The sequence below is a fragment of the Camelus bactrianus genome, chromosome 7 (assembly GCF_048773025.1).
Source record: "Camelus bactrianus isolate YW-2024 breed Bactrian camel chromosome 7, ASM4877302v1, whole genome shotgun sequence".
Lineage (NCBI taxonomy): Eukaryota > Metazoa > Chordata > Mammalia > Artiodactyla > Camelidae > Camelus > Camelus bactrianus.
This window is the reverse complement of record NC_133545.1, coordinates 76,449,323-76,476,093: the sequence shown is the minus strand read 5'-3', so window position 1 is coordinate 76,476,093 and position 26,771 is coordinate 76,449,323. Positions and strand designations below refer to the sequence as shown.

At 38.6% G+C, this 26,771-nt stretch overlaps 2 protein-coding genes across 4 annotated transcripts in view; one reads left to right on the top strand and one right to left on the bottom strand.

Moving 5' to 3' along the window:
• Window positions 1–10,603: 10,603 nt before the first annotated feature.
• On the top strand, window positions 10,604–21,873 carry EFCAB10 (EF-hand calcium binding domain 10). Its single transcript, XM_010946690.3, has 4 exons — window positions 10,604–10,758; window positions 20,330–20,494; window positions 20,609–20,696; window positions 21,796–21,873. Exons 1-4 carry the CDS (start codon window positions 10,650–10,652, stop codon window positions 21,830–21,832), a joined length of 399 nt encoding a protein of 132 aa, XP_010944992.1. The 5' UTR covers window positions 10,604–10,649; the 3' UTR covers window positions 21,833–21,873.
• The window catches only part of RINT1 (RAD50 interactor 1), a 21,086-nt gene continuing 16,130 nt past the window's right edge, over window positions 21,816–26,771 (bottom strand). For all 3 annotated transcript variants that reach the window (XM_010946689.3, XM_074367638.1, XM_074367639.1), the window contains 4 exons: window positions 24,259–24,473; window positions 23,259–23,439; window positions 23,070–23,188; window positions 21,816–22,193 (listed from right to left, as the gene is read on the bottom strand). In XM_010946689.3, the coding sequence (XP_010944991.2) occupies window positions 22,001–22,193; window positions 23,070–23,188; window positions 23,259–23,439; window positions 24,259–24,473 (708 nt within the window). In that variant the 3' untranslated portion in view covers window positions 21,816–22,000. The remainder of the gene's footprint in view (window positions 22,194–23,069; window positions 23,189–23,258; window positions 23,440–24,258; window positions 24,474–26,771) is intronic.

Genomic DNA, 26,771 nt, shown 5'->3' with positions numbered 1-26,771 from the left:
CTTTCTCTTCTAAGGACACCTATCGTTGGACTTAAGTCTCACTCTAAATGCTGGATGATCTCACGTGATGCTTAACAGTTACATCTTTTTCCAAATAAGTTCATACTCAACAGGTTCTTGGGGTTAAGAGTGGATGCAGAGTGACCTTTGCAAAGCAGTTGTGATGAAGTAGCAAGGGACTGAAGGAAATTTAGTTGTGTAGGCCAGTCTGAAGAAGGTAAGAAGGCACAAGGGAGCGTTTGGATTTTGTTTCTTTTTGCTAATTTTGTTTTTCATGGGAGAAGTGTCCAGGTTATGATTCATATGCTGATGGGGCGGGGACAACAGGAGAGGAAGAGGTTGAAGAAGCAGGAGTAAGGGGCGACGTCTTTAAAACAGGAAGCTTTTGAGAAGGCGAGAGAGAGGTGAACCTGAATGCACATGAAGGTATTGGCCTTAGTAGTGGGGGAAGATTAACTGGAGCATGTTAAGAATGTTAAGAGTTTGTGCAAAAATGGATTCGAATCAGGCAGAGCCAAACTGGAAGTGGTTAGCAGCTCCACCAACAGGAGCTGGGGAGAGACTTTTTTTTAAAGAATCAACAGAATGCGGTAATCCAATCATGAGGACAGTCAAATGTGCTTACACATATTCAAGAAATCAGTCATCTAAGTTATAAATAATAAGTAGCTCATTTGTGTCCTTTTTTTTTTTAAAGACTCCACATACAAGCAATATCATACGGTATTTTTCTCTTTCTGACTTACTTCACTTAGAATGACAATCTCCAGGTCCATCGATGTTGCTGCAAATGACATTATTTTATTCTTTTTTATGGTTGAGTAGTACTCCATTGTATACATAAACCACATCATCTTTATCCAGTCATCCACTGATGGACATTTGGGTTGTTTCTATGTCTTGGCTATTGTAAGTAGTGCTGCTGTGAACATTGGGGAGAGACTTTTATAGAGAAAAGGCCGAAGCAAAGTGAGGAAATCATTGATTGACTATAGCTTAAAGCCTAGTTGGTCATTTGGGATTGGTTGTCCCTAGCATCTTCGTTTTGTAATCTTTGGACATTTACAGGCTTAGATTTTGGTTTGCTTACATAGGCCTCTAAGGCATGAGAGCCTCTCCGTCTAATGGCCTCCTTGTTTAATTAATTTCTTACTAGTCAGTCACTTTCTCTAGGGAAATGGGGACAAAGTCAGCTTGTAGACTTGTTGCTGGGAAGATGAGGGAGTTCCCACCTGAAGGGCTCCATTTTTTCAGTGACCATGGAGCAAGCTGGGTGTGCCTGAGAGCTCAGAGGACATCTGAGAAGAGGAAAGAATTCAATGGTTACTAATGAAACTGGATTGCCTCACAGTGTTGAGAGCACATTTGAGATTCATGACCAAAGCAAGGTGGTGGCATGGGGAGGACCATCTTGGCGAGTGGTTTGAGCACACCAAGGGCAGAGACAGGCCACTTGGAGCTGAGGCTCTCAAGCAAACTAAGGCAAATTTCTTGTCGTTTGGCCTCAGCCCTAAGTGGGAATATTTTTACTGTTGTGCAAAAAACAGAGGAAGCAGATTTGAAGCTTGGCACAGAGTAAGCATGTTGCAAATAAGTGTTTGTACAATTGGATATCTACAGTCACAAAGATGTCAGTGTGATGCTCCTAGCACCAAGGACGTCATTTATCCCTTGGTTCTGAGCTCTGTCACCGGCGATCTGTCCTGGTGACTTCTAACTCCATTTTGAAAGGAGCCTATACAGCCTGTGTTTTCCAAACCTAGGACTCCTTCAAAACTAGTCCTAGGTTTGGAGAATCAGTATGAAAACTGGAAGTAATCCTGAAGACCGTCTTCTGCAGGTGAGGACACTGAGACACAGGCAGGTCAAATGAGGTTCCAAGACCACACAGCTGGCTGATGGGCAAGCCTCTTCTTTCAGTCTGGTGCTCCTTCCGTGGTATCTCCCTGCCTCGTGTACAAACATACTCCACCTACAGACTTTTCTTCATAAGCCACTGTGGATATTTCCATAAAGATATTTCACAATTCTCTGTGTCTCCTAGGTAGTTTACTCAGTTCTCTGGAATTTATTTTTCAATACTTCAATATTTTTCTCCTTTTCAGTTTTTCCCATTAGGCAGTATCCACTTGCCTAACGGATTATTTCTTGCTTTCTGATCTGGTTCAGGCAATTCCAGAACATCAGGTTTAATGTATCGATGTTCCTAAGCAAAGTTCCCAGGAATGTATTTAATAAGTTTATTTCCTATTCACTACATCTTCATAAGCCATTCAACTAGGAAAGTCAATGAGGAAAGTTTAAAAAAGCCAAACGCCTCAAAAACCCAATCAGTCCCATGCAAGTCTGATTCATTGCAGAATCACGCTGGAAGCCAACAGCTCAGGGGCACTGCATTTATTGTGACAATTGAAATCATGAATCTGATCTGAGGTCATTAACACTGGAAAGGTTCTCTCAATTTTAAAACATTCTGGACCTTTTCTGGGTTGCTTCTTTCCCCTTTAAGTGTTTCGGTAAATTTTTAATCAAAGCAGCAGCATCACAAAAGTGTTTCCTTCCTCAGCTGCTGTGAAAATCAGAGCTTGTGCTGTCCTTATTAGGGTTTTAATTTTCTTTCCATTCACTTCACTTCCCTCCCTGATTTCCCTGCCAGTATGATCATCAACCCCCTCCTCTGCCCTTGCCCCAAATCTCCCCCACGTTCCTGAATAATCCAGATGCAGTGTCGGGGGTTTGGCCGGGAGAGGGTAACAATCCCCACACATTATTGGAATAGAGCAAAGGCAGAACCACAGAGAAATGAAGAGAAGGGGGAGGAAAAACATGATTCTGGGGCTTTTCTTTCAGAAAGAATTAGATGCATGTTTTTGTTATGTTGCAATGTGTACAAGTCTTTTGGTTGTGTCCAGCTCCATAAACAGAGAAGGTCTGGATGCAGACTAGATGCACAGCTCTGGACCTGACTGGCTGCTGGAGGACACACCAGAGAGGGTGTCTCCTCCAGCACTCACCTTCCAGCATTTGGAGGATGTTCCCGCCAGGTCCACGCAGAGCCCAGCATTGTTCAACACTTTAATTAATTAATTGGCATTCAGGGTAACCTTGGTGAATTAAAGCCATGAATACAAACAGACGGTTTATAGAATAGATATTACCCTTGGTGGCCAAGGGAGGTTTTGGGTGCTAGAAATGTTCTGTATCTTGACCTGGGAGCTTGTTAAATGAATGTAATCGTTGGTGAAATATTTATCAGGTTGTGTACTTAAGATTCATTTATTTTACTGTGCACTTTAAATTTAAAATTTACCCACAGACACAAAAGGTAAATGGCAAACTTGGAGCAATTGTCTTAGCAGCAAAAAGAAAGTTACCAAGTAGTCTGAGGAGAATACTAATAACGCCATTTTCTCCCCGGATCCCCCAGAGGCAGTAGGTACCACAGAGGAAGGGGTGCAGCAGTGGGGTGAGGAGGGGTTTGAAATCTGACCCCTCAGGGCCCCCCACACATCCCAATGCAGCCAAGGGGTTACTCTCCCTCTGCACACCCTCCCACCAACTCCGGCAGGGAGCTAAAGGACTATTTTCTGGAATAATTGAATGAGAGAGAAGCTGAGATTCAGGATTCAAGGATACCAGGTTCAGCAGGGAAAGTTACACTGGGATGGGATAGAGGGTGGGACGAGATTCTCTCTTTTCATCATAAACTGTAGAATTTAGTTGGCTACAAAAATACATGTGTGTTTTGCTTTGATATTTTTAAAGTTTAGGTAAGCATGTTATCAGGATGCCTACATGATGATGAAATATATGGGAGCCATTAGATGATCCCACTTTTGTGTTTCCAGAGTACATGTTTGGCTCTAGGCTCACCAGCTTAAAAACACTGGATACAGGACCAGAGAAAAGCGGTGAAAGTGATCATATATAGTTGATTACTATGAATAGTTGTGGAATACACTGTCCTGGAGATGGCTAAAAATGGATTGCCTGGGATGGCTTTAAAAGCAATCCTCCTTCAGAGGGGGACTTTCCCAATGGAGACTTTATGCTGGTAAAGTTTGAAGTGGATTACCACATGGGTTACATTGACATCCTGATGCCTTCTCATTAAAAAAAAAAATGTATATTTCATGTTTCTTTGGACTTCACATTTATCTGTAAGATTCCTTTAAAGGACTGTCTTATTCAAGGTTTTTTGGCCCCTAAAACAGTAGCAGGCATACAGTTGGCATGCAATAAATGTTTGTTGAGTTAAAAAGTGGAATGGTGTGCTAGTAAATGTCCAACATCCAGCTTTACAGGTGACAGGGGAAGCATTTGCTGAATTCCTTGATTTTAATACAGCCACCATGACTGATTTCAGGCTACCAGCATCGCCCCTCTGAATGCAGAGGGGACGAGAAGGGCACATTAACTCTCATGGGTCTGAGCAAGCCAGCTCCAGCGCACCATGATTTTGGCCAATGCAAAAGATGTTCTTATGACCAGTGATACTGTATCAATTCACGTTAAACTACAGGAAATAATCTAATCCATTAGTAAGTCCAACAAGGAGAATTTTGCTATTACTTAGAAATAACCAACATTCAAATCAACAGTTTTTTATTTCTTGCCACTTTTTAATTTTGTTTAAAACTTATTTCTGCTTGAAAAGGGCACTGGGGCAAAGTGGATGTCTTAGTTTCAAAAATAATATCTAAGCAATTATCTATCTTTCTTGTATAAGCAGTCCTCACGCTGTGGGCTGTGCTCCAAATATTTCATTTGGAACCTAATATATTCTTCCATTTAAATGTAATATCAAAGGTGATTAGACTGCAGGACAACCCACAAAAGCCCACAGCACCCGCAGTGCACCTGAAGCCTGATCAGTGCAGTGGTATTTATTTTGGGAAATGTATCCCTAGTTTCAGCCAGGGAAGACAGGATGATATGCCACCTGGCCACCATCCCAGCTGTGAGAGGCCACTCCCTGCCACCCCGCCATCTGCCAACTTCCAGGAGAGTAAAGACGTCTGGCCTGCACCCCAGCAGATTCCCAGCTCTAAGCCATACCTGCACTGCTCTGACATAAAGAAAATGGCTAAAAGGACAGGGATTCCCCTGGTGGTGGTACTAGTGGTACTAGTGGTACTGGGGGTACTGGTGGTAATGGTGTAGTGGGAGGAAGAGGAGGAGGAGTGAACTAATAACATCACTGATTATGTGTTTGACATACTTTCTAATTTAATCTTTGCAATAATTTTATGAGGTAGTAAGATTATCACCTGCATTGAATTTTGCAGATGAGAAAACTAAAGTTGAGACAGGTCAAGTCATTTGGTCAAGATCACACAGCTAGTAAATGGGGAACCTCTTGGGAAAGGGTCCTTGACCCCCCATGCAAACTGTGTATATAGGAGATCGTCTGAGGTCACCCTTCACACAAATTATTTAGAAGCTCAAAGAATGTTGCTGTTCATAAGTTTTGTTCTGGGCTTCCATTTCGTGGACCTAATTAAAGCTTAACACAGACCTCATCGGTGTGATGGGTGCTCAATTTAGGCTTAGTGTGTAATATGATATTTGGAAATATAGAAGTAGCCTCAAAAATGAAGCAGAACAGAAAAAAAAAGAAGAGTTTATGTAAAAAAAAAAAAACTGGTGAAATCCAAATGAGGTAATAGCATTGCACCCATGTTGATGTCCTAGTTTAAGAAAGACGATGCTCTAAGTTATGTAAGACATTAGCGTCGGGAGGAGCTGCAGGAGAATATGCTTGAACTCTTTGTACTATTTTGCAACTTCTTGTGGGTCCTAACTATTTCAGATTTTTTTTTTATTTTAATGAAGTACTGTAGAAGGGGTACCAAAGCACCAGATCCGTTATCCCAGTCTTCCCCTGCTGTCCTTTGTACTGTGGCCACCCTGTTGATAGTTCCTACATTTTCATGTTTTGTAAAATGGATTTAAATTAGTGTTTATAGGTGTTTTTAGTATTTTTGCTTTTTTTTTAAGCTCATTGTAGAACGGTAAAAGGCTTCTGAGTAGAGGGGGCACTATCTCAGATAATTGAGTGTTACCATTTCACAGAATTTACAGAGTTCTTTTGAGACCTGAGTTCCACAGAACCCTGTGTACCTGTTAAATCACAGTTGCAAAGCTAAAACTGTGCCTGTGTTAGTCCCACCTAACACGAAGGCTAATACCACGTCACTACTAGACCGTGTTCTGTTTTTGTTCTTTTTTAATTCTAAAAATACAGTTCACCAATAAAACAGTGTGGTGAAAATGAAATTATCAGGTTCCAAACTATGTCTCCCTTGTGATTTGCACAAGAACGTTAAGTTCTAGTATATATACCTTCAGTTATTCTCACATTGACACACAGAACCAAGAACCTATAGTTTTTTTAAGTTGCAACACAAAATCTGAAAGGTTAACCAAAAAAATCATTCAATAGGAAACCGAGTAGGGCAGCCTATGGACATATGTTGTAGGGTCTATATTTAGTCACACTTTCCCCTTCATATTTTAACAAGGCATTTAAAATAATAATAGTGAACACTTATGTTGCTCTTAGTACATGCCTGGCACCATTTTTAAAAAGAGCTTTATGTATATTAAGTCATTCAGTTCTCAAGACACCCCATGGGATGTCCCCATTATGTCCTTGAGGAAACTGAGGCAGATAATTTAGGTGTTTTGCCCGAGACCACATAGTTATTAATGGCCTGTGGTAAAACTGGGTTTTAAAATGAGGCAGGTCTGGCTACAGAGGCTGCTGCTGGACATTCCCTCAGCACAAGCTTTCTTGGGAAAAGTGGGCTTCAGATATTTTCCCCCTTTTCTTTAACAGCAACCAAAACTCCTCATTGAGGCATCTCTAACTTGTCCTTGGTTGAAACAGAAACTGGAGAGAGGCAATTAGCCCCACTCTATCCCAGCCACTCATGCCCCCCACTTTCCCTTTTATATACCCAGCCCCAAACACACACACTAACTCTGAGCTGTAACTCCAAGTTAACAGGCAGATTGACAAGTCTAGCTAACGCCAAAGCCCCAGCTCTTTATTCTAGTGGCCCACAGGTGGAGTGACCTAAGTTGACCTGGGACGTTCCCAGTTTTATGGTTGAAAGCTTCACGGCAGTGGGCTCCCCATAGCCCTGGGCAAACCAGGACAAGACAGCAGGTCAGTACTTGCCTGGTGAGGGGGTGGGAGTGGGAAGCAGGGTTATGGAGGGGTGAGAGGAAAGAACTAGAAAGGGACACAGGGAAACTTCTGGAGGTGATAGCTATGTTCCTTATCTTTATGACAGTGATGATTTCATGGATTTTAACATACATCAAAACTTATCCAGGAGTATGCCTTAAATATGCAGTTTATTAAATGTTAATTATACTTCAATAAAGCTATTCATATCAACCACAACAAAACTACCGATATTCAGGCCCCATCCAAAGACATTCAATTTCGGAAGGGGACTCAAGCCTCAGTAATTTAAAGGACCCTCAGCACTTTGAAAGGTAGTTCAAATGTGCAATCCTGCTTGGAAACTGGCGCGTTGACACCTGCCACCTGGAGTTACTGCCCTAAACAACTGAAAGGATTAGTAACAATAAGGAGATGGAGGACAAAGAGTCGAAGAAGGCAAAGTATGAGGATGATGATGATTAATAAAGCGCAAATGGGCTTCTTAGGCAATGGCATCGACAGAGAACAGCTGATTCCACTAGGTGGCATCTGGACACTTCTCTTCAGCATGACTTCCAGGGAACTTGGAGATTTGGACCGGAGCTGCCTGAGGTGTGTTATAGGAGGGAGCCCCGAGCAGGCAAAGGCACCAGGCTTATTAGAACAGAAGACAATCAGCAACTTGGGAAGATATCAGGAGGTCAAGAGTCGCTTGAAGTTCTAGGTCATTTGAAGTTCAAAGGGCAGAGCTATTTATTCAGGAACTAACTCCTGGAGAATAAGTGAATGACGTTCTCAAGGAGACTGAGCATGGAGCAGAAACCCTGTGTCCAGGGCACCAACTGTCCAGGACAGTCCTCTCTCTCTCCGTGGAGGGCTGTTCCCTACATTTTCGACTTTGCTTTCCCAGGCCACGCCGGCCTTAGGCCAGTCAAAGGACACCATGACCAGCCCCTCTCTTTGCTGTGACTCAGGACTTCCTCTTCTGCTTCCCATAGCCTTTGTCCCCTCTGCAGGGGTCCCTCTCCATTTTAGTCCCCCTGCCATTGTCTGGCCTCTGCTGTGCTGAGCCAGAATCACTTGCCTAAGTGATCACACTTCGCTGGTCCACCCTGAAGAGTCAAGGATCCAGGCGGTCATGGTGTGTTGGGGGGCACAGTTTAGGTTCTGCTGTTTGTGCTTCACTGTCCCCTCCATCAGGGAACATAAAGCAGGTTCCCAAAAGATGAATCAAAACACACTGGACGAGTAACAGCCCACATTAGCAGTTTCCAAACTCTCCCCAGAACCCATCAGGAACCAGGGGTCTGAGCAGATCCTCAGGTCCACAGGCTCTGGAAGTGAGGCACCTGCTTTATCAGCTTAGTTCTGTCACGGATACCCGGCTCCAGCGAATTCTGTCTCTAGGGTCACTCATGCTGGCAGCCATGCCTCTGTGAGAAAAGTGCAACCAAAGCAGCAGCTTAGATAACGAGACCCTGTGATTGTATGTGAATCCCGCATAGCATAGCACTCTTTTCTCTGTTCTATGTGCAGGGATTCCATGTATGATTTCCTAAAGGTTTCTGCTGCTAGAAGGTCTGCAGAGCACTCTCCTACATCTTCCTGAAGTGTTCTCCTTACAAACCTAGGCTGTGGTGCAGAGTGGGACACAGTTTTTGTCATTTCAGAGAACAGGTTTCTGCCCTCCCCAGACTTTCCAGACAAAGAGCATTGCCTCTCCTCTTGCCTCAAGGTTGTGCCAAGCCACTAGCCACAAAGTCTCCTTCTCTACGTTTTCCAGATACTCGGAGCAAAGAATTCTCAAGGTAGGCTTGACCTCTGAAGATTTGGTCCCCAGAATGTCTCCAGCACCTTCTTCTGTTTCAGACTTAGTTCCGTCTCCTGGCACTGACTTTCTGGCTTCTCTTCCCACCCTCTATTTTTCAATTGCTTAAAAATTTTTGTTATTAAATGTTGAGTAGATTTGAAAATGTATTAAGTACATATAAGTTATATAGAATCATAATCCAATGAGCACCTGGGTACCCATGGCACAGGGAAAGAAAAATGACATTACTCTTAGCCCTGGAGTGCTCAGGATATTCCTCCACAACCCCATTCCCCTTCCTCTCACCTCCAAGGCAAACACTACACTGAATATTGTGTGTATCACACCTTTGCACTTCTTAATAGATTTCCTACCTGTGTTTGAATCTGTAAACAATACATTGCTTACTTCTGTATGTTTTTAAACTTTATATAAAATTGATTCATACAGTATATATTCTCAAGACAATCTTGTTTTTGAGATTCACTTAATTGTTGCAAGTAGCTGCAATCCATTATTGCAGTGCTTTATAGTTGTCCCTTGTGAATGTATCACAGTTTTTTGTTTTTTTTTTAAATCCATTCTACCCTTGGTGACCTTTAGGCTGTTGTGTTTTCCATCATGAACAGGGCTCCTGTGAACATCCTTGTACATATCTCCTGGTACAGGTATACAAGAGTTGCTCTAGGCGTGGAATTTCTGGGTCTTAGGGTAAAAATCGGTGTTATCAAGATAATTCCAAATCATTTTTCAAGGTGCATGTTCCACTTTGGAACGCGCCCATCATCACTGACTGCTCTGTTGCGCTATATCTTTGCCAGCAGTTGATATTGTCCAACTTCCTAATTTTTACTAGGATAGATGTAAAATGGCATTCTTTGTAGTTTTGTTTACAGGATTGCTGAAGAGGCTGAGAATATATTCATATGTTTATTGGCCATTGTCTTTTCTCTTCTTGAAGTGGCTGTCTGGTGAAGGATAGGGCACAGACCTCAGAGCCTGGCCCTCAAGGACAGGAGTCCCAGCCTAGAGTTTAGTTTCCCAGCTATTTTGATGGCTGAGTAAGTAGAGGCCCTTCTAGCCACCTGCATCCCACCTTACCCAGTGATTCTCCCTCAAAACTGTCATATGGTCTCTGTCGCGTAAGACCAGCTTCACACGGCCTCCCTAAGCAGGATCCAGGCACTTCATGACCCACGATCCGGTAGAGAAAATGGGCTGCCTTCCTGCCTCATTGCCAGCGCTGTGCTGCAGGCTGCTCACCCCAAAGATGCTGCTTAGGACTCCCGGCTGGACACCCCCGGCGTCAGACAAGCTCCATCTGTTATTAGTCCATCCTCACATATTACTATCACACGAGGCCTTACTGACTGGATCAATAAGTACTGAGCTAGGTGCTAGAGACAGAAACAGGAAAAGACCATCAGGCCTAGCCCTCAGCCGGGATGGGGGACAGAGCCATCCGCCCAGGAGGGGCTCGGCATGGGTCTCCCCAGGCCTCCGCGTACGTCCCACGCCACACTTTCCAGACCGCCCCCTTCACGGTGAGGAGCCTGGGTCTAAGCCAGTGGGAGGAGCGTCGCGTAACCGCGCCGAGCGGAGGGGGCGGAGCCGAGCGTCTGCGTCGCTGCTGGTCGCCTAGCAACGACGCAACGGGGAGCAATGGAGGCCAACAGCAGCAGGGAGTTGGAGGCCAGGAATTATCTGGAAAAACATCAGATTATAGAGTTGCTGAACTTTCTCACAAGCGCCCTCCTCTTTTTCCGGCCGGGTAAGTGTCTTGCTTACCCCTTGGCTTTCTGTCCCTCACCAAGCGGTCCCCAGAAACTCCCGGCACAGCTATCCCTTCCCGCCGGCGTCCCGCGGGGCCGGCTTCCCTCACAAGATACCTCCCCGCGACAAACGCACACTTTCTTCTGCCTCTCGGCTACTTGATCCCTTCTGCTGCCAGTTTACGCCGTGGGCTTCAATTAAACGAGGACTTACTGAACGGCCTCTTTGTGCTTGCCACTAGCCGGGTGCGGCCGGGCTCTCGCAGGTATAGGGCTGGTGGCGGGTGGGCGAGAGGCTCCACTCCTCAGTACTGTGTGACCGTGGGCAAGAGTCTGAACTTCAGTCTCTTCTGGAAAATGGGGATTATAATAGTACCGATCTCATGGCAAAGTGGGGAAGATTAAGTGAATACTGTATAAACCATCTTTATGCCTGGTAAGCAACAGATGTTTCCAGTGTTAGCCCTGCCCTCAAAGAGTTTTTAATCTGGTGAAAACAGTTGATAGGGTAAAACGGAAGGACATTCTTGAGACAGATTTTCTTGGCATTTTTAAAAATACATCTGATCCCCTTACAAAGTTTGAATCATTTCATAATTTTTGTGTGGTCTGTAAATTAAAAAGTTATGTTAAGGTGAAAATGACTTGATGTCCTTCTGCCCAGGGTGCAGAATTGTAACTTGCCAGCCTCATATGGAGTGTCCAAAATGCCAAAATTGTCCATTTGCTTCTGTCAGGAAATGTAAATACCAAACATTACAGTTTTGCCAAAATTCAACTCCTGTCTAGTGGTTTTAAAATAGCAAAGCAGTAAAAGCTCTGCAACAATTAAAAATAGATAGAAAATGAAAAATAAAGTATAAAGGAATGCACTTTTTTAAGGTGCTGAGGAAAAGTTGCTATCAAACTAATTCTTAAAAACCTACTTTTTGAAGAAAGTAATCACCGTCTCTTGCTGGTGTTCAGTACTGTGGTGGTAAAAATAGTCTTGCTGTTAGATGCAGCAACCATATCTATGTATCTATATATTAGAACTTCAGAAATTGCAGAAGTAAAACCAATGAATCATCACAGTAGTAATCAGTAAAAGCGTATTGTGCACACACCAAAAAATCAGTCTGCAAACCAGTAGCACTCAAACCAAAACAAGGAATGAGTCTCAGAGGTATATTGTTTTAAAGAGACTTATACAATGAGAAGGCAATGACTGTTTATTCTTTACAGTAATTGATTCTAATATTAGAATTTTCTTAAATGATAGAGAATTGGTAAGTGGTTATAACCTCATATCAACTTTGGGAAACAGTTTAAATTTTGCTTATGATTTCCAGAGACATAAGCAAGAAATGACCTGGGTCAAGTTAGTCTTGCAAAATAAGCTAAATTAGCTTTGCTCGTATGACTAAACTCCTTTTGTCTGCTCAGGGAATTTTTCAAGGCTGGTCTCCATTTGCTGTTGATTTTAACAATTCTACCCCTTTCGGTCATTCTCTTGGTGGACTAAGAGTATGACCAACTAGTACAGCGTTATTCTCGGTTACCACCATTGAAGTAGTCAGGCTGAAGAACCAACAGACACTGCGTTAGTTGAGTCCTTAGGTGGGAGAGCCATCTTGTCGCTGTCTTCATCTTTATGTGGTTATTGTTGATTTCATCCAGTCATCTGATGAACGTCAGGACGTTTTATTTCAGGAGACTGTGCTGCAGGTGAGTTTCCACGTAAATGAGGCTTCTGTATGGTGTGAGCAATCAGGTAATTTAACGAGAGGCATCTCTATGGAAACAAAAGAAAAGTAAAGGCTAATCGTTTGAGCAAATTTTAAATTCAGTTTCTGAGTTTGGAGAGCAGCCATTTGAGAAAATTTCTAAATTTGAGTTGGAAGTATCTCTAGATGGTGGAGTGAGTATGGCTGTTACAGTATGGTGGATTTTCCTGGTGACCTTTCTAAGTGGCTCCGGAACAGCAAGCTTGCAGATCGCCCACCCCTGAGCTGTTGTGGTGATTTCTCGGAGGTTTTATCAATTTGTCCAGCTTTAACTTGCCTCGGGCTTCAGGAAAGGGCAGTGTGTTAGTGTGTTTCATAGTGATTTGGAGGCTTCTGGAAAGGCGGTTGTGTTTCATAGTGATTCAGAGTCAAAAGAGTGGGAGAAAATTGGAAACGTTAGTTTGGAGTATTCTAGTCAAATATTGGAAGAAACTAAAAGAATTCAAGATCCAGTCCAGTTTATAGATAGAAAACAAAACGTCAAAGAGGGTTAACAGTACCAGAATCTGATCTCTTACAAAGGCGTATTACTGAAACATAAATTTTCTCTGTATAATCATCCCACTGCTATCAAAGATAACCACAGTAAGATGAGTTTGTTTGCAAATTCAGTCTAGTTTCAACAAAGTTGATCCGCTTATTTATATAGCACACAGCAAGAACAGTGATTGACCGATTGGGCTCTTTTAAATCTGCTTTGCTGGAACTTTTCATGAAGAATCTTAGATTAGACCTTTAAAGTCTCTTTATGCTAAGAAATCAAGCCAAGGACTTGTACAGTTGTGTCCTGCTACAAAGAGAACAGTCTTACTGAACTTACATAGATACATATATTGTCATGAAAAATAAGAATATTTAATAAGAGTTTCAGAATTCTGGAGGAATCAGGTGGGAAGAAAATGATAAGTGTTTCAACCTTTGTTTAAAAAATATACTTTACCAATTTCTGGTAAATTATGTATAGTTTAAAAGAGTAGAAGAGGCGCCTTTAAATCTGGAAAGCAAAACAATAAAGAATCAGTATTTTAAATGAAATCATAAAAGTTAAAATCATCTTCATCAGTTCATTCAGTCGTCATAATTCTTGTTTTGCTTGATCTTGGTTAGTAGCTTTATGAATCACTTTTCCACTAGAATTCTAGAAGTCCTTACCTCGTTCAATATTATGATCTTACAATTATCAGAAACCTTTACTTGTCAGAGTCTTTTCCATGAATCTATTTGAAGATGAAGCACTTTTCACGATCATTTTTGCAAAAGCATCACAGGGAAGCAATAATTGTCTATGAGTGACTAAAGACTTAAAAATAACCATGATTAAAGAGCTGGTGAGTGTTCACACACAAAAATGATTCAGTTAAGAAAGAAATTTGGTTATTTTTATGGTATATAATGTTTTAAAATAATAGCTGGAATTATGACTAATAACATACCAGAACATACCAGATTTTCAAGAATTTCATATAACTTCTGAATTATTTTAGTGATATATCCCATATAAATATGACCTAAGAAAATTAAATATTGCTTTTATTTCACAGTGTTTCCCATGCAATTTAATATATCAAATAAGCCTAAATAAATTAACATTCCTCTTTTTACTTCATTCAGAATTTGATTTAGAAAGTTTGTTTAAAATGTCAGAACATTTAAAATACTTCATCAAATAGGATCATTGGTCACTGTGAAACAGTAGTTATCCATTGCAAGTAAAGTGACTGAAGATTTCAGAGGCAAATGCAGAAAGTTATATAGTTGTAAAACAAACAAGCAAATAAAAATTAGCTCTTTTAGTATCGATAAAACTTGGGGTTTTTTTCCCTACATAGTCAAAGACCTGATAAATACAACGTGAAGCACAGGAAATTATTTTCATAAAACACATCTTCCTTTCCGAGGCAGATGACATTAAAGGTAAAAACTTTTGTGTACAATTTCTTATTAAGAGCAGATCAATAATCTTAAAAAGTTGTGATTTTTAACAAAAAAACAAATTCTAATTTTGTATCAGTATGCTTTTGATATTAGAACTCTTTTTTTAAACTTAAATCCATTTCAGTCTTAGCTTGAAGACACATAAAATTCCTTTCTCAAGAGTCTTTTTCCACAAACCTTCTACAACTTTTATATCCATTTAGGTTTTGTTTTGTCTTTTTTCCTTTCTTATTCTGGAACAAAAAAAGAAACCCTTGTCCTTTATACCCTTCCTTATCTAAAAAACACATTCTATTTTCTTTACCTACTTTTTTTGAAGTGTCTTTTCACTCTTATTTTTTCTAATATTTCTATTTGTACATGTTAATAATAAAATTTAACTGTTTGTAGTCTTCGCTTTCCAGTAAAAACTAGGAGGCAGGCAATTGTGAACTATCATATATTAGCATTCCATAGTAGATTAGCAAATTTATAAATACATAATCATAAAAAAGTATACTTTTTAGAGATGTGTTTTTTACAGTACAATTTTTAATGTGGCAAAAAATGTACCAATAGACCCAAATATTCTTTGTCTCTTTGTAAAAGTTAAAAAGCCAAAAGTAGATAAATTTATGTTTAGCAATCACTATGTCAGTATATTATCTTCTCTGGAAATGATCTAGATATTCAATGAATATCCATTATTTAGTTTAACTTAGTATAAACTTATATTTACATTTATTTAAAACGCTTGGCTTTTAACAATTATACTTGGATTAGACATTAAACAGTCAACCATTATCTTAAATTTTCTCTTATTTATTTATTTTTATCTTAAGTTATTTTTCTTATTGGCAAATTCCTTAACAGAAATAGACACAAACAGAGATTTTATAGCTTTCATTTTAAATTTTAGTCATGTCTTGGGGACCATAATACAAAACTTAAAAGAATAGTTGGATCCAAATTGTGTTTCTGGCAAGTAGACTAAGCTAAGATTACCTGCTGAGATGGCTGATGTCTTTTCACCAAAAATTTTTTATTTGCAGGCTGTGAGAAACCTTTTAGAGCTATTTTTGGAGTTATTTTTTCTCTTAGAGGCTTCTGCATACCAACCAAAGAGTGCATTTCATTGTCTCTGAGAGGTTTGGGATCCTCTCTTTTAAGGGTGCCTCTTAAGTGGACTTCTCTAAGTTAAAAGTTCCCTTACGGTGGTCACTACAATTCCAAAAGTACACGCATACACTCACACACTCATACCTGTTCCCACTCACCCCATCGACCCGATAGAACACAATTTTGGTATGATCGGTATTCAGAATTTACATTATTATTATCAGGCAGATATCCACAGCTAGTGCATATAGTGTGCTATAATTACATTGCCTTTGTTGTTTTCCTGGAAGTTAATGATACATTTTATATGTTGGCTTAAATTTTCTGTGTAATTATCACCAATTTATTCATATCCTCTTTTTGTCACAAGTAGAGATCCCCTCTCACTACATTTACACTCATCAGGTAGTCACCACCCGTACCCTCTCCCCCAGCTCTGTCTTCCTGCTCTAGGCTGGGCTGACTGCTCAGCCGCCCTGCCCTCACTCACTGTGTAGGTGTGCTTATTCAGAGTTTCCACCCAAGCCCCCCTGGCGGCAGGGGACAGGGGACCCATACCTGTAGTGTCTGAGACCTTATCCTGATGCTGCATAGCAAGTTGCTTTGAAGTCACTTGTTTCATCTAAAAAATTAATGAGTTTTGTTCTTCTGCAGATACACTAGTGTCCCCTCGTAGCCGTGGTTTTGTTTTCATCGGTTTTGGTTACCTGCAGTAAACTGCAGTCTGAAAATATTAAGTGGAAAATTCCAGAAATAAACAATTCATAAGTTTTAAATTTCTCACTCTTCTGAGTAGTGTTGATGAAATCTCATGCCATCCTGCCCAGGCTGCGAATTGTCCCTTTGTCCAGCACATCCACCCCTTAGTCACTTAGCAGCCATCTCAGCTGCCAGACTGACTGTGGTGATATTGCAGTGCCTGTGCTCAAGTGACCCTTATTTTACTGAATAATTGCCCCAAAGTGCAAGAGTAGTGATGCTGGCAATATGGATATGCCAGAGAGGCTCCATAAAATGCTTCCTTTAAGTGAAAGGGTAAAAGTCCTCAATAAGGAAAAAAAAAAATCATATGCTGAGGTTTCTAAGATCTGTGGTAAGAACAAATCTATTTGTGAAATTGTGAAGGAGGAGAAAGAAATTCATGTGAGGTTTGCTGTTTGCACCTCACTCAAACTGCAAGTTACAGCACAGTGTGATAAGTGCTTGTTTAAGATGGAAAAGGCATTAAATTTGTACCTTAAGGGATTTTGAGAGAGATCACATTCTTATAACTTTTATTATGGTATGTTGATATAATTATTATTAGTTATTGTTAATCTCCTATTGTGCCTAATTTATAAATTAAACTTTATCATAGGTATATGTTTGTGTAGGAAAAAAAAGTAGTATAGATAGTGTTCAGTACTGTCTGTGGTTTCAGCCATCTACTGGGGGTCTTGGAGTGTATCCTCCCTGTATGGGGGAGCTACCGTTTCCTAATGTTTCATATTACTCAGCAGAGGATGATTAATGCTTAGGAAGAAACACTGTCTATTTTGGGTCTTTGCAAAGCTCCTGGCAGTGTCTCAGTGTCTCAGAAAACCTTGGAATTGTAACAGGGTTATGGAACGTAACACTTGACGGTGTGGTCGGGCTGTTACTGTAGTGGGAACACTTCCACAATCCCACATCTTTGATCCCCAAATTCTAAAAGCTCTAAAAACCAACAGATTTTCATAACTCATTTAACAGTAAAATCTGCCGTAATCTGAAGTCCTTTGGCAGGAAAATCTGGCCTTACCTGGGGTTTACTGGGAAATAGAGCCCCTGGCTGGGCAGTCATTCCCAGTGACAACTCTGTGCTGTGGAAGGAGGGAGTATACATTTTTAGGGGGTGACTTTAAATAAATTAGAATTTTTTTTTAAAGGATGCACTTGTAGTAACTGAGGTGAGAGATACTGCTGTGGTAGTGGTGCGGGTAAGATGAATTTGAGCGCTTTTGAGGAAAAAGACTAGGATCATCATGACTGACTAGATTTGGGTTTGCTGATGCTTCTCATGTTGAGTTAGTAGAGTGTGATCGGTCATGTCTGCAAGCTTAGAAGTACATTGCCTAGGTTCACTCTGGCTGTGTGGCCTTGAGCAAGTGACTGTTGTGAGAAGTAAATGAAGTAATCCATAGAAAATGCTTAGCATAGTACCAGGCACGTAGTAAGGGCTCAATAAATATTAGCTATTAGTATTGAGACATTATACTCGAAGTTTATCTCCCTTGAAGAACTGATTGTCATTATCAGCTGACATTTATGCAACTTAAGTGGTTAGTACATTTGGCTCTTCCCTTCATATTTTAAAAAGTCTGTATCTTTATTATATATATTTCTGTTGTAAGCATGTTCAAAACATTTTTAGAAGCAGGTGGAGTGTAAATTATAGAATGCAAATTTAAACATTATAGCACTTCATGTAATCTGAAGGCAATACAGCAATAAATTTCATCAAAGTAACATACCAACTTTCATTAGCATTATTTACGTATTCTAGCCTTAAAAAGAAATGTAGTGAGCTGAAATTCAAACTAGGCCGTTTTTCTGACTTTTATATGTAGTACAGGAAGAAATGACAGAAAACTACATACATGATGTGATTGCGTTAGGAACTATTTGCTGCTGTAGTGTATTTAAAATTGCACAAAAATACACTATGTTAGATTAAAAAAAAGTCTGTCTGCTTCTAGTTTCAACACATTATTCCAAGGAGTGAAATAAATTGAAGAGAAACTTATATCAAGAGAGATTTCAAAACATAACCTGTTACAATGTGTGAACTCTATTTGATTATTGATTTTTAAAGAGTGTTTACAATTGACAACATTTGTGAGACAACTGGAAGATTGAATAATGCCTGGCTATTTGATAATATTAAGAATTTTGTTAGATATGTTAATTACATCAAGAGAATCGTATTGTGGTAACATGAAAACAGAATTCCCTCTTCAACAAATGGTATTGAGAAAACTGAATAACCAAATGCAGAAAAATGAAATTGGACCCCTGCCTAACACCATTCACAAAAACTAACTCAAAATGGATCAAAGACTTAAACATAAAACCTGATACTGTAAAATTCCTAGAATAAAACATAGGAAAGAAGCTCCATGACATTGGTCTTGGCAGTTATTTTTGGATATGACACCAAAAACACAAACAATAAAAGCAAATATTAACAAGTGAGATTAAATTAAACTTTGAAACTTCTGCACAGCAAAAGAAGCAGTCAACAAAATGAAAAGGCAACCTATGGAATGGGAGAAAATATTTGCAAATCATATATATGATAAGGGGCTAATATCCAAAATATGTGAAGAACTCATATCTCAATAACAACAATAAAAAACCAATGAGTAAAAATGGGCAGAGGAACTAAATAAGACATTTTTCCTAAGAAGACATCCAAATGGCCAACAGGTACATGAAAAGGTGCTCTATATCACGAATCATCGGGAAATGAAAATTAAAACCACAGTGAGCTATTAACTCACACCTGTTAGACTGGCTGTCATGGGTGGACCTTGAGGACATTGTGCTAAGTGAAATAAGTCAAATACTGTATGCTGTCACTTACATATGGAATCTTAAAAAGCCAAACTCATAAAATCAGTTAGAATGGTGGTTACCAGATGCTGGGGGGCGGGGGATAGGAAAGATGTTGTTTAAGGATACAAATTTGCAACTAGCAGATAACTAAGTCCTAGAGCTCTAATGCACAGCATAGTGATTACAGAGAACCATGCTGTGTTGTAAACATCAACCTTGCTAAGACACTAGATCTTAATTGTTCCCATCACAAAAAAGCAATAATCATTTGTGATGTGATAGAAATATTGGCTAGCACAAACCAAAATGTCATACGCCTTAAGCTAACACAATGTTACATGACAACTATACCTCAACAAAAAAGAGAAAGAGGGTCCTTATCTTTTAGTGATGCACATTCAAACATTCATTAATGAAATATGATGCTGTGATTTACTTCAAAATAATACAGGAAGAGGGGAACTAGGTGAGATTATGGTGAAATAAGACCGGCCACAGTTGAAGTTGGTGATGAGTTCATTATACTTTTCTGTCTGCTTTTATATGTGTATGAAATTCTCAGTGACGTAAGTTTTTAAAATAATATATATATGTAAATCCTGGGATTAAAGTACAGTGATGGAGCAGATGTGGCACTCACCATCTAAGCCATACCACTTTACTTCTTTTTGCTTCTTTTATTATCGTAACTAACCTGCATTACTTCTGGAAAGTGGATTGATCTTGGTATTTCATTTTTCACATTCCTTCAATGAAAGATGATAGCCTATTTATCCAAAATGCTGCCTTTATGTTAGAAATGAACATTTATGCTTCCTTATTGGAGGACTGTATTAATCTAAGTGTTTGTTCTTTTAAGTCTATATATTTTTCCCTTCTTTTAGTTGACCTTTCCTGCATCATGCTGTTCCTTTTGAGGAGTTTTCAACTGTCTGTAAATTGGAGTCACCTAAGGAGCTTTTTTAAAAAATGTGCAGGTCCAATCTCTGGACATTTTTATTCAGTCATCTGGAGTAGAGTACTTTTGTGTGTTATTACTTAATTGTCCAATGTCTTGACTTTCCTGCAAGCAATGCCTATATTCCCAGTACCTAGTGTAGTACTTCAAACATATTTAATAATCGTTACATGACTATTTCCACATGTGACTTTTTTTAATTTCAAATCAGAAAGAACTGGAACCATTCTTTTACAGAAAAACCAAGAGAGTATTTAATATCTATATTGGAACAGCTGAGAATTGCCAAACTAACAGGCGTGGCCTTCCCTTTCTTTATGGATAACTCTAACATTGTGGCTATGTTTGAGATGATGGATTCCTCGAATAAAGGCATCATATCATTTATCCAGTATAAAGAAGGTCAGTATCTTCTACAGATTGAGCTAATGGTTCATGGTCATTCCATAACTTTGTCTAGCTGAAACAAATTCTCATGTTGTAAATTTTCCTTCCTTCTTATTCTGACTCCCATAGCCCTGAAAACTCTGGGTCTGTGTACTGCAGATGAAGTTTTAAAAGATGATGGACATGGAATAACTTTGGAAAAATTCCGGCGTGAAGTGTAAGTTTATTTTTAAATGACTGGTATTTAAATAACGTGGCATGATTTCTAAGTACAATTAATGTATTTTAAAAACAGAGCTTCCTACCTTGTGATAGAAACATTTCATTCCCTGAAACTTTCAGCTGACTAGAAAATGAGGACAGAGAAGGCTGACAGTAGTCTCTAAGTCTGGATGGCGGGAAAGGCGAAGATGCTGGAGTTAGGAAGAGCTAGAGGCACCTGCATTCTTTTCTCAATGGGAAACCCCAGCAGTTCTCAAAGAGTGAGGTAGAGAAGCCCCAGTCTGCTAGAAGAACTAACAGAAAAGCTTTCAGCTCAATACATTAGTTGGAAAATCTTTGTATAAAATATAGATTAATAAAATTTCTCTCAAAATACCTCCTCAAAATGACTTCTCACAAAGTAAATGTTTATTAGTAGTTTACATAGCATGCCAGCCTGAAAATTTTGAAGTATTACAGCATGAAAAGTACTAACTAAATGCTGTCAGAAAAAAAAACACTGTAATAAAATTTGATAGCTGTAGCAGCCTCTAGCTCATCTAGCTCAGTTTGTTAAAAAGTTTTATATAACACAGTCCAAGGTCAAGGAAAAGTTAAGAAGAAAAAAGAAAGTTTAAGATTCTCATCTCATCATTAGTTATATAAATATTCAACGGAAAATTTAATTACATTCCCTACCCCAGGGAAAGATTGAAGCACGGTGCTCTACCTGAAATGTTTGATCCACAAAGCAAAGGTTGTCCATTGTCACATGGAGTGGAACTAGGAAGTATTCTAAATGGAAGTTCATTTGTGGAAAATGAGCGCAATCCTATTTCAGTTACCATCTCATAATGTGTTTTCTTATGGGAAATACAATGAATTTCTGAACTATAGGAACTTCAATTATAAACATACATTTTAAAGTGATTTTTTAAAAATTTATTTGCTGTTTTAGATTATCTACAACAGTCTCCCTTAATTGGCATAGGAAATTAAAAGTCAGTTGTAATATATTATCTCTGCTCTTGTATGTTAGTCAACAGACATTCATCATTTATATTTGAATATCTGAGTTTTCATGGTTTCTGACCTTTTTGTATTTGTTTTCTTAGGAACAAGAGGACTCAGGAAATATGGTCAGCATTTTAATAACACTGTAAGTCCAAGATAATAAATGATTGTATAAAGTTTTCATTTGTCCAGTTTCATTATTTGAGAACTTGATCATATAACTTGAAATCCAACTGGCTTTCTCTTTGTTAAAAACAAACAAACAAATAAAAACCCAAAAACCCCAAAACAACAAAAAAAGACACTTTATTTTCCAGTGTTAGGCCAGTTTGTTCTCAAATTAAGTAGAATCTCAACATCTTGTTGAGCCAGTTTGTAAATTCCAACTTCATTTAATGCCGCTGTGGCAGGAGGTTGCCCCGAAGTTGACTGCAAGACATCCTTCAGAAGTAAGGCAGAACCAATATTCAAATTCAAAACAATACAGGCTTCTTTTACACTGTTTAAAAAAAAAAAAGCAGAAGGGAAATGAGATCTCCATTATGTAAATCATCTGTATTATCCTATAACAATTTCATTCTGAAAATCTAACAGCATATGCCCTTTATAAAAACTATTTATGGATTAACTATTTGGCTCTTTTAAGGTGTTTTGACTGTATATGTACAGTAAACTCTGTATATGTACAGAGTTTATATTTCATTAGACGACTTACTGTAAGGTAACAGGATTGTTGTTTTCAATACGTAACCATAACTTCCCAAAATATACTTGATACTAACAGTCTATTAAATGTAGCTAAGACTTTAGGTAGATTAGGATATGGGAAAAGAGAAAATTAAGGATAGGTAGAACACTAAAACAAAAAAGCACAAATAGATACCTTACTGAAATGAGCAAAAAAACCCTTTCATTTTATATTTAAAAGGAATACTTTATAATCTCAGAAACCTAAATAATTGAAATTTTACATCAACAATTTCTAAAAATACTTCTAACATACATTTATAGCTACACTTAGAACCAACATTAATATCAGATGTTTAAGAAAACAAATTTTCTTCAGGCCTGGCCTGTTATCCAGTGGAACTGCATTAGCTTCATTTTCTATTTACTTCCCAGTAATAAGTAAATAGGAACATTAAACCAAATTTTAGAAAACACAGCCCAACATATAATTTATATCCAGTTCTGGTCAATTTTGGGGGGTCATAGGTCACACCTTGTATTACTGGTACACGAATATTTTAAATTGTTAATTGATGCTATATATATTTTTACATCACTGGAACCCTAAAGTTGTTTAAAAAAAAAAGGAATCAACCTCCTCTAACAATCTGATACATTAGAATGAATTGTTAAAAACTGAGCTTACTGTTTAAAATAATTCTCTGGCCTCTTGCAATAATGGGAAAACAAAGGGAAAAGATTCCGAGTCATATCGAACTGCAGCTGAGCCGCTCCTCCTTCATTGAAGTGATTGGCAAGAATTATCTGAAACAAAGGACAATTCATACAGCAGCTGCCTTTATCATCACAGCCCCAGATACAGTCCACTCCTTACTTCTTGGTAGATGTATATATCCAGTTTCTCCACAAGCATTTGCCAGAAAACTTTAAATAAGGAGAAGCAAAGCTGCTGCTCCAGCTGAAGTAGACGGTCGCGTAAAGTGAGCAGGAATGGGCAAGCCGCGCTGGACAGGGACATCACCGCCTGCTCTGCCTGAGACGGCAGGGACAACCACCTGGAAAACAAAACCGGCACTGCACATTAACGCTTATTTTGACATTTTTCATCACTCTATTTTTAAAGATTTAACAAATCATATTAAAGTGGGGGCAGTGCACTGTTCTGGGGCATTTTGGAGGAGAGAAAATGTACAGCCCAATGTGAAAAGCTCTCTTGGAAAATAAATGTAAATAAATAAAAAAATACTCTAGTTCTCAATTAAATACTCTTTTATTTAATGAAGATGATAATTTTTAAAAAACCTCCGATTTTAATGACTTACTGATATAAAACAGTTAAAATGTAAAATGCATTAGCATTTAAGATATCAGCTAATTTTATGCTCTAATTTTCAGCAAAATAACAGGGACTAATAACACTTCCAAACTGCTAATAAGTACTCTGTGTGACAGGACTGTCCCAAGACAGATCGACCTGCCTGCTCTCAAGGAGCTCACAGGGTTGGGGGGGGGGTAATAAGGACACCCCCAGGGGACCCTGATGGGCTCCACCACAAGGCAACCGCCCAGGTGCTGCAGGAAAACCTTGCTTTGTCAATGGGGACAGGCTAGGCCATTCAACCCCATTCCATACACCAGCAATCTGTATTTACAGACACCTCTGAAGGTTAAGTTATGATCAGTTCATTCTGAGTAAGAATGTCTGAATATATTTTAGGAAGATTTCCATCAAAAACATTTGTACGTTTGGAGTTGCAAAGGGCCAAACTCTGTGCTATCTAGACACCTTGGAAATCTGACTGTATGTTTCATCTCTTTAATTTTTACCAAACTGGAGTTGAGAGTCAACTTACAAGAAAATACAGAGGACTTACCTTTCTTTTTTATACAATTTTGCAGCATCTTTAACTTCTCTAAAAACATGATCTACTTGCCGGGTCAACATGTCATGCTTTAAACGCTCTAACAGGTTAATCATGTCATCAAAGACAGAGCTCTCCATAGAGGCCAGTTGTCCCAGCTGCAGTTTACTGAGAGTGTTATTCTCTGCAAAGACTTCCAGGGCTGCCTGTTGAAGTTGTAGAAAGAACTGAAAGCAGAAATGTGTTAACATATTTATTAAGATACTTCTTTTTTAACAGCTTGAAATATAACTCATATACCATACAGTTCACTCATTTAAAGTATACAATTCAGTGGCTTTTATTAGTACATTGAGTTGTGCATCTATTACCACAGTCAATTTGAAGAATGTTTTCATTATTCCAAAAAGAAATCCCACACTCTTAGCCATCATCTCCCACTCCCCTTAGCAATCCCCTCCTCAATCCCCCATCCCTAGGCAACCACTATTTGTCTCTATGGGTTTGCCTATTCTGAACATTTCATATAAATGGAATCATACAAAATCTGTGGGTCTTTGTGACCTGCATCTTTCTCTTGGTATAATGTTTTCAGGGTTCATCCATGTTGTAACATGTATCAGTACTTCATTTCTTTTTATTGCCAAATGGTACTCTGTTACATGTATATCCATGTTTTCAGCTGACGGACATCTGGGTTCTTTCCACTTTTTGTCTACTATGAATAATACTGCTGTGAACATTTGTGTACAAGTTTTTGTGCAGACATGTGTTTTCATTTCTCTTCAGTATACACCCAGGAGTAGAATTGCAGGATCGTATGGTAATTCTATGTTTAACTATTTGGGGATCTGCCAGACTGTTTTCCACAGCAACTGTGCCATTTTACATTCCTGTCAGCTGTGTGTGAGGGTTCAGATTTCTCCACGTCGTGCTAATAAACGTTGTCATGTCTTTTTTATTATAGCTATCTTAGTTTGTATGAAGTGGTATCCCATTGTGGTTTTGATTTGCATTCCCCTGGTGGCTAACTTCTTTAAGTACTCATTTTTCCTAGACATAGATTGAGAGTTGTAGTAAACATAGCAGATACGAGTTAAAGGAATTAAAATGTTAGAATTCACTCATGATTTGAAGAATCAACTCTAAAATTTGCTTATTTCTCTGCTGACAGAAGGACTCAGTTAATTCAGCATCAGATTATAAATTTTCTAAGGATAGGGATGGTGGCAAATTCATCTTTGTTAACAGACTACAGCCCTAAAGTAGTTAATGATATTCTACAAACATTTAGCTGAAGCTAAAAATGTGGCCCCAAATGATTCTCATCTGGCCTAAGTCAAGAATGACATTTTGTTTCATGAAAAATATTAGCAGAAAATGGAGTAGTTTGAGGGTTGAGTGAATAAAAAAGCACTTAATAAAATTAGTAACACGACATATGAAAGTACGTAATGAATGAATGTATTCTGATCAGTGACTTTATAAAAATAAATCTATTGATCATTACACGCCGCATTATATTCATTTTATGAAGTAATTATTTTGTCTTATTTTCCTTGCTCAGCGGAATATCATGCACAAAGATTTCAGTTAACACTTGTGTAGAAAAAGGCTTTAAATATACTGAGTCCCAGCCAAGGTCCAGAGTAGTATAAACTAAGATTGTGTTTATCAGATATTTATCTTGTTTATATCTGTTATTAGTATGTTTATTCTTGTTTCCTATTTGGGGGGCTTAGTACGTGGATTTAAGACAAAGACTTTTTTTTTGTTATTTCTTTCACAGTAAAGGAATTCATTTTCTTCTATATAATGCGTTAGCAGTATATTACAATTTTTTGTCACAAATTCATAACTTAAAATATATCCTTGTCATGTTTTCTAGCCTTCCTCCCTAACCCAGGCATCAATTATTTTTAAATGCCTATGTTTGACTATATTTCATTTCTGGTTTTATTTTATGTTTTATTAAGATTTGACAACATACAGAAATCTTAATTTACCTTTATCCATATTTGTGACTCATCTGGACATACTCGAAAATTGTTTTCCTTTCTATATTGTGAACTTATCTCCAGTTAATCAATCTTTCTAATTATTTAACACTGCAATTTTTCCATTCCCACTTTATCACATTTTAAAAGTGGTATTTTTAAATGTTTAGTTAAAATTATAGTTGTTTTGTTATTTTCCTATTTTCACTTAATGACACAATTATATACATAACACTTTACATTTATAGTATATCTTCATATTCATTAGCCTCAGTATAGTTTTTTCACCATTTAATGTATATTTCACTGTTTTACGGTCACCTTAATCCTGTGTTAATGCTTTCTGTCATGAAATATACTGCATGGGACATGTTGGTAACAACCTAAGCTGATGATCCACAGATGATCTTAGAACAGTGGTTCCTAACCTCAGGGCACCCTGTCAAAGAAGGAGGTCCTGGAGGCTCTCTTGAGATCACTTTACTATCTAAAACATTTACAGGAATTAATCTATTTACATCAAGGCTA

Coding starts and splice junctions, on each gene's coding strand:
- EFCAB10 (XM_010946690.3), top strand. CDS start 10,650: ATGGAGGCCAACAGCAGCAGGGAGTTGGAGGCCAGGAATTATCTGGAA. Junction 10,759..20,329: donor CCTCCTCTTTTTCCGGCCGG/GTAAGTGTCTTG, acceptor ATTCTTTTACAG/AAAAACCAAGAGAGTATTTA. Junction 20,697..21,795: donor GAAAAATTCCGGCGTGAAGT/GTAAGTTTATTT, acceptor TTGTTTTCTTAG/GAACAAGAGGACTCAGGAAA.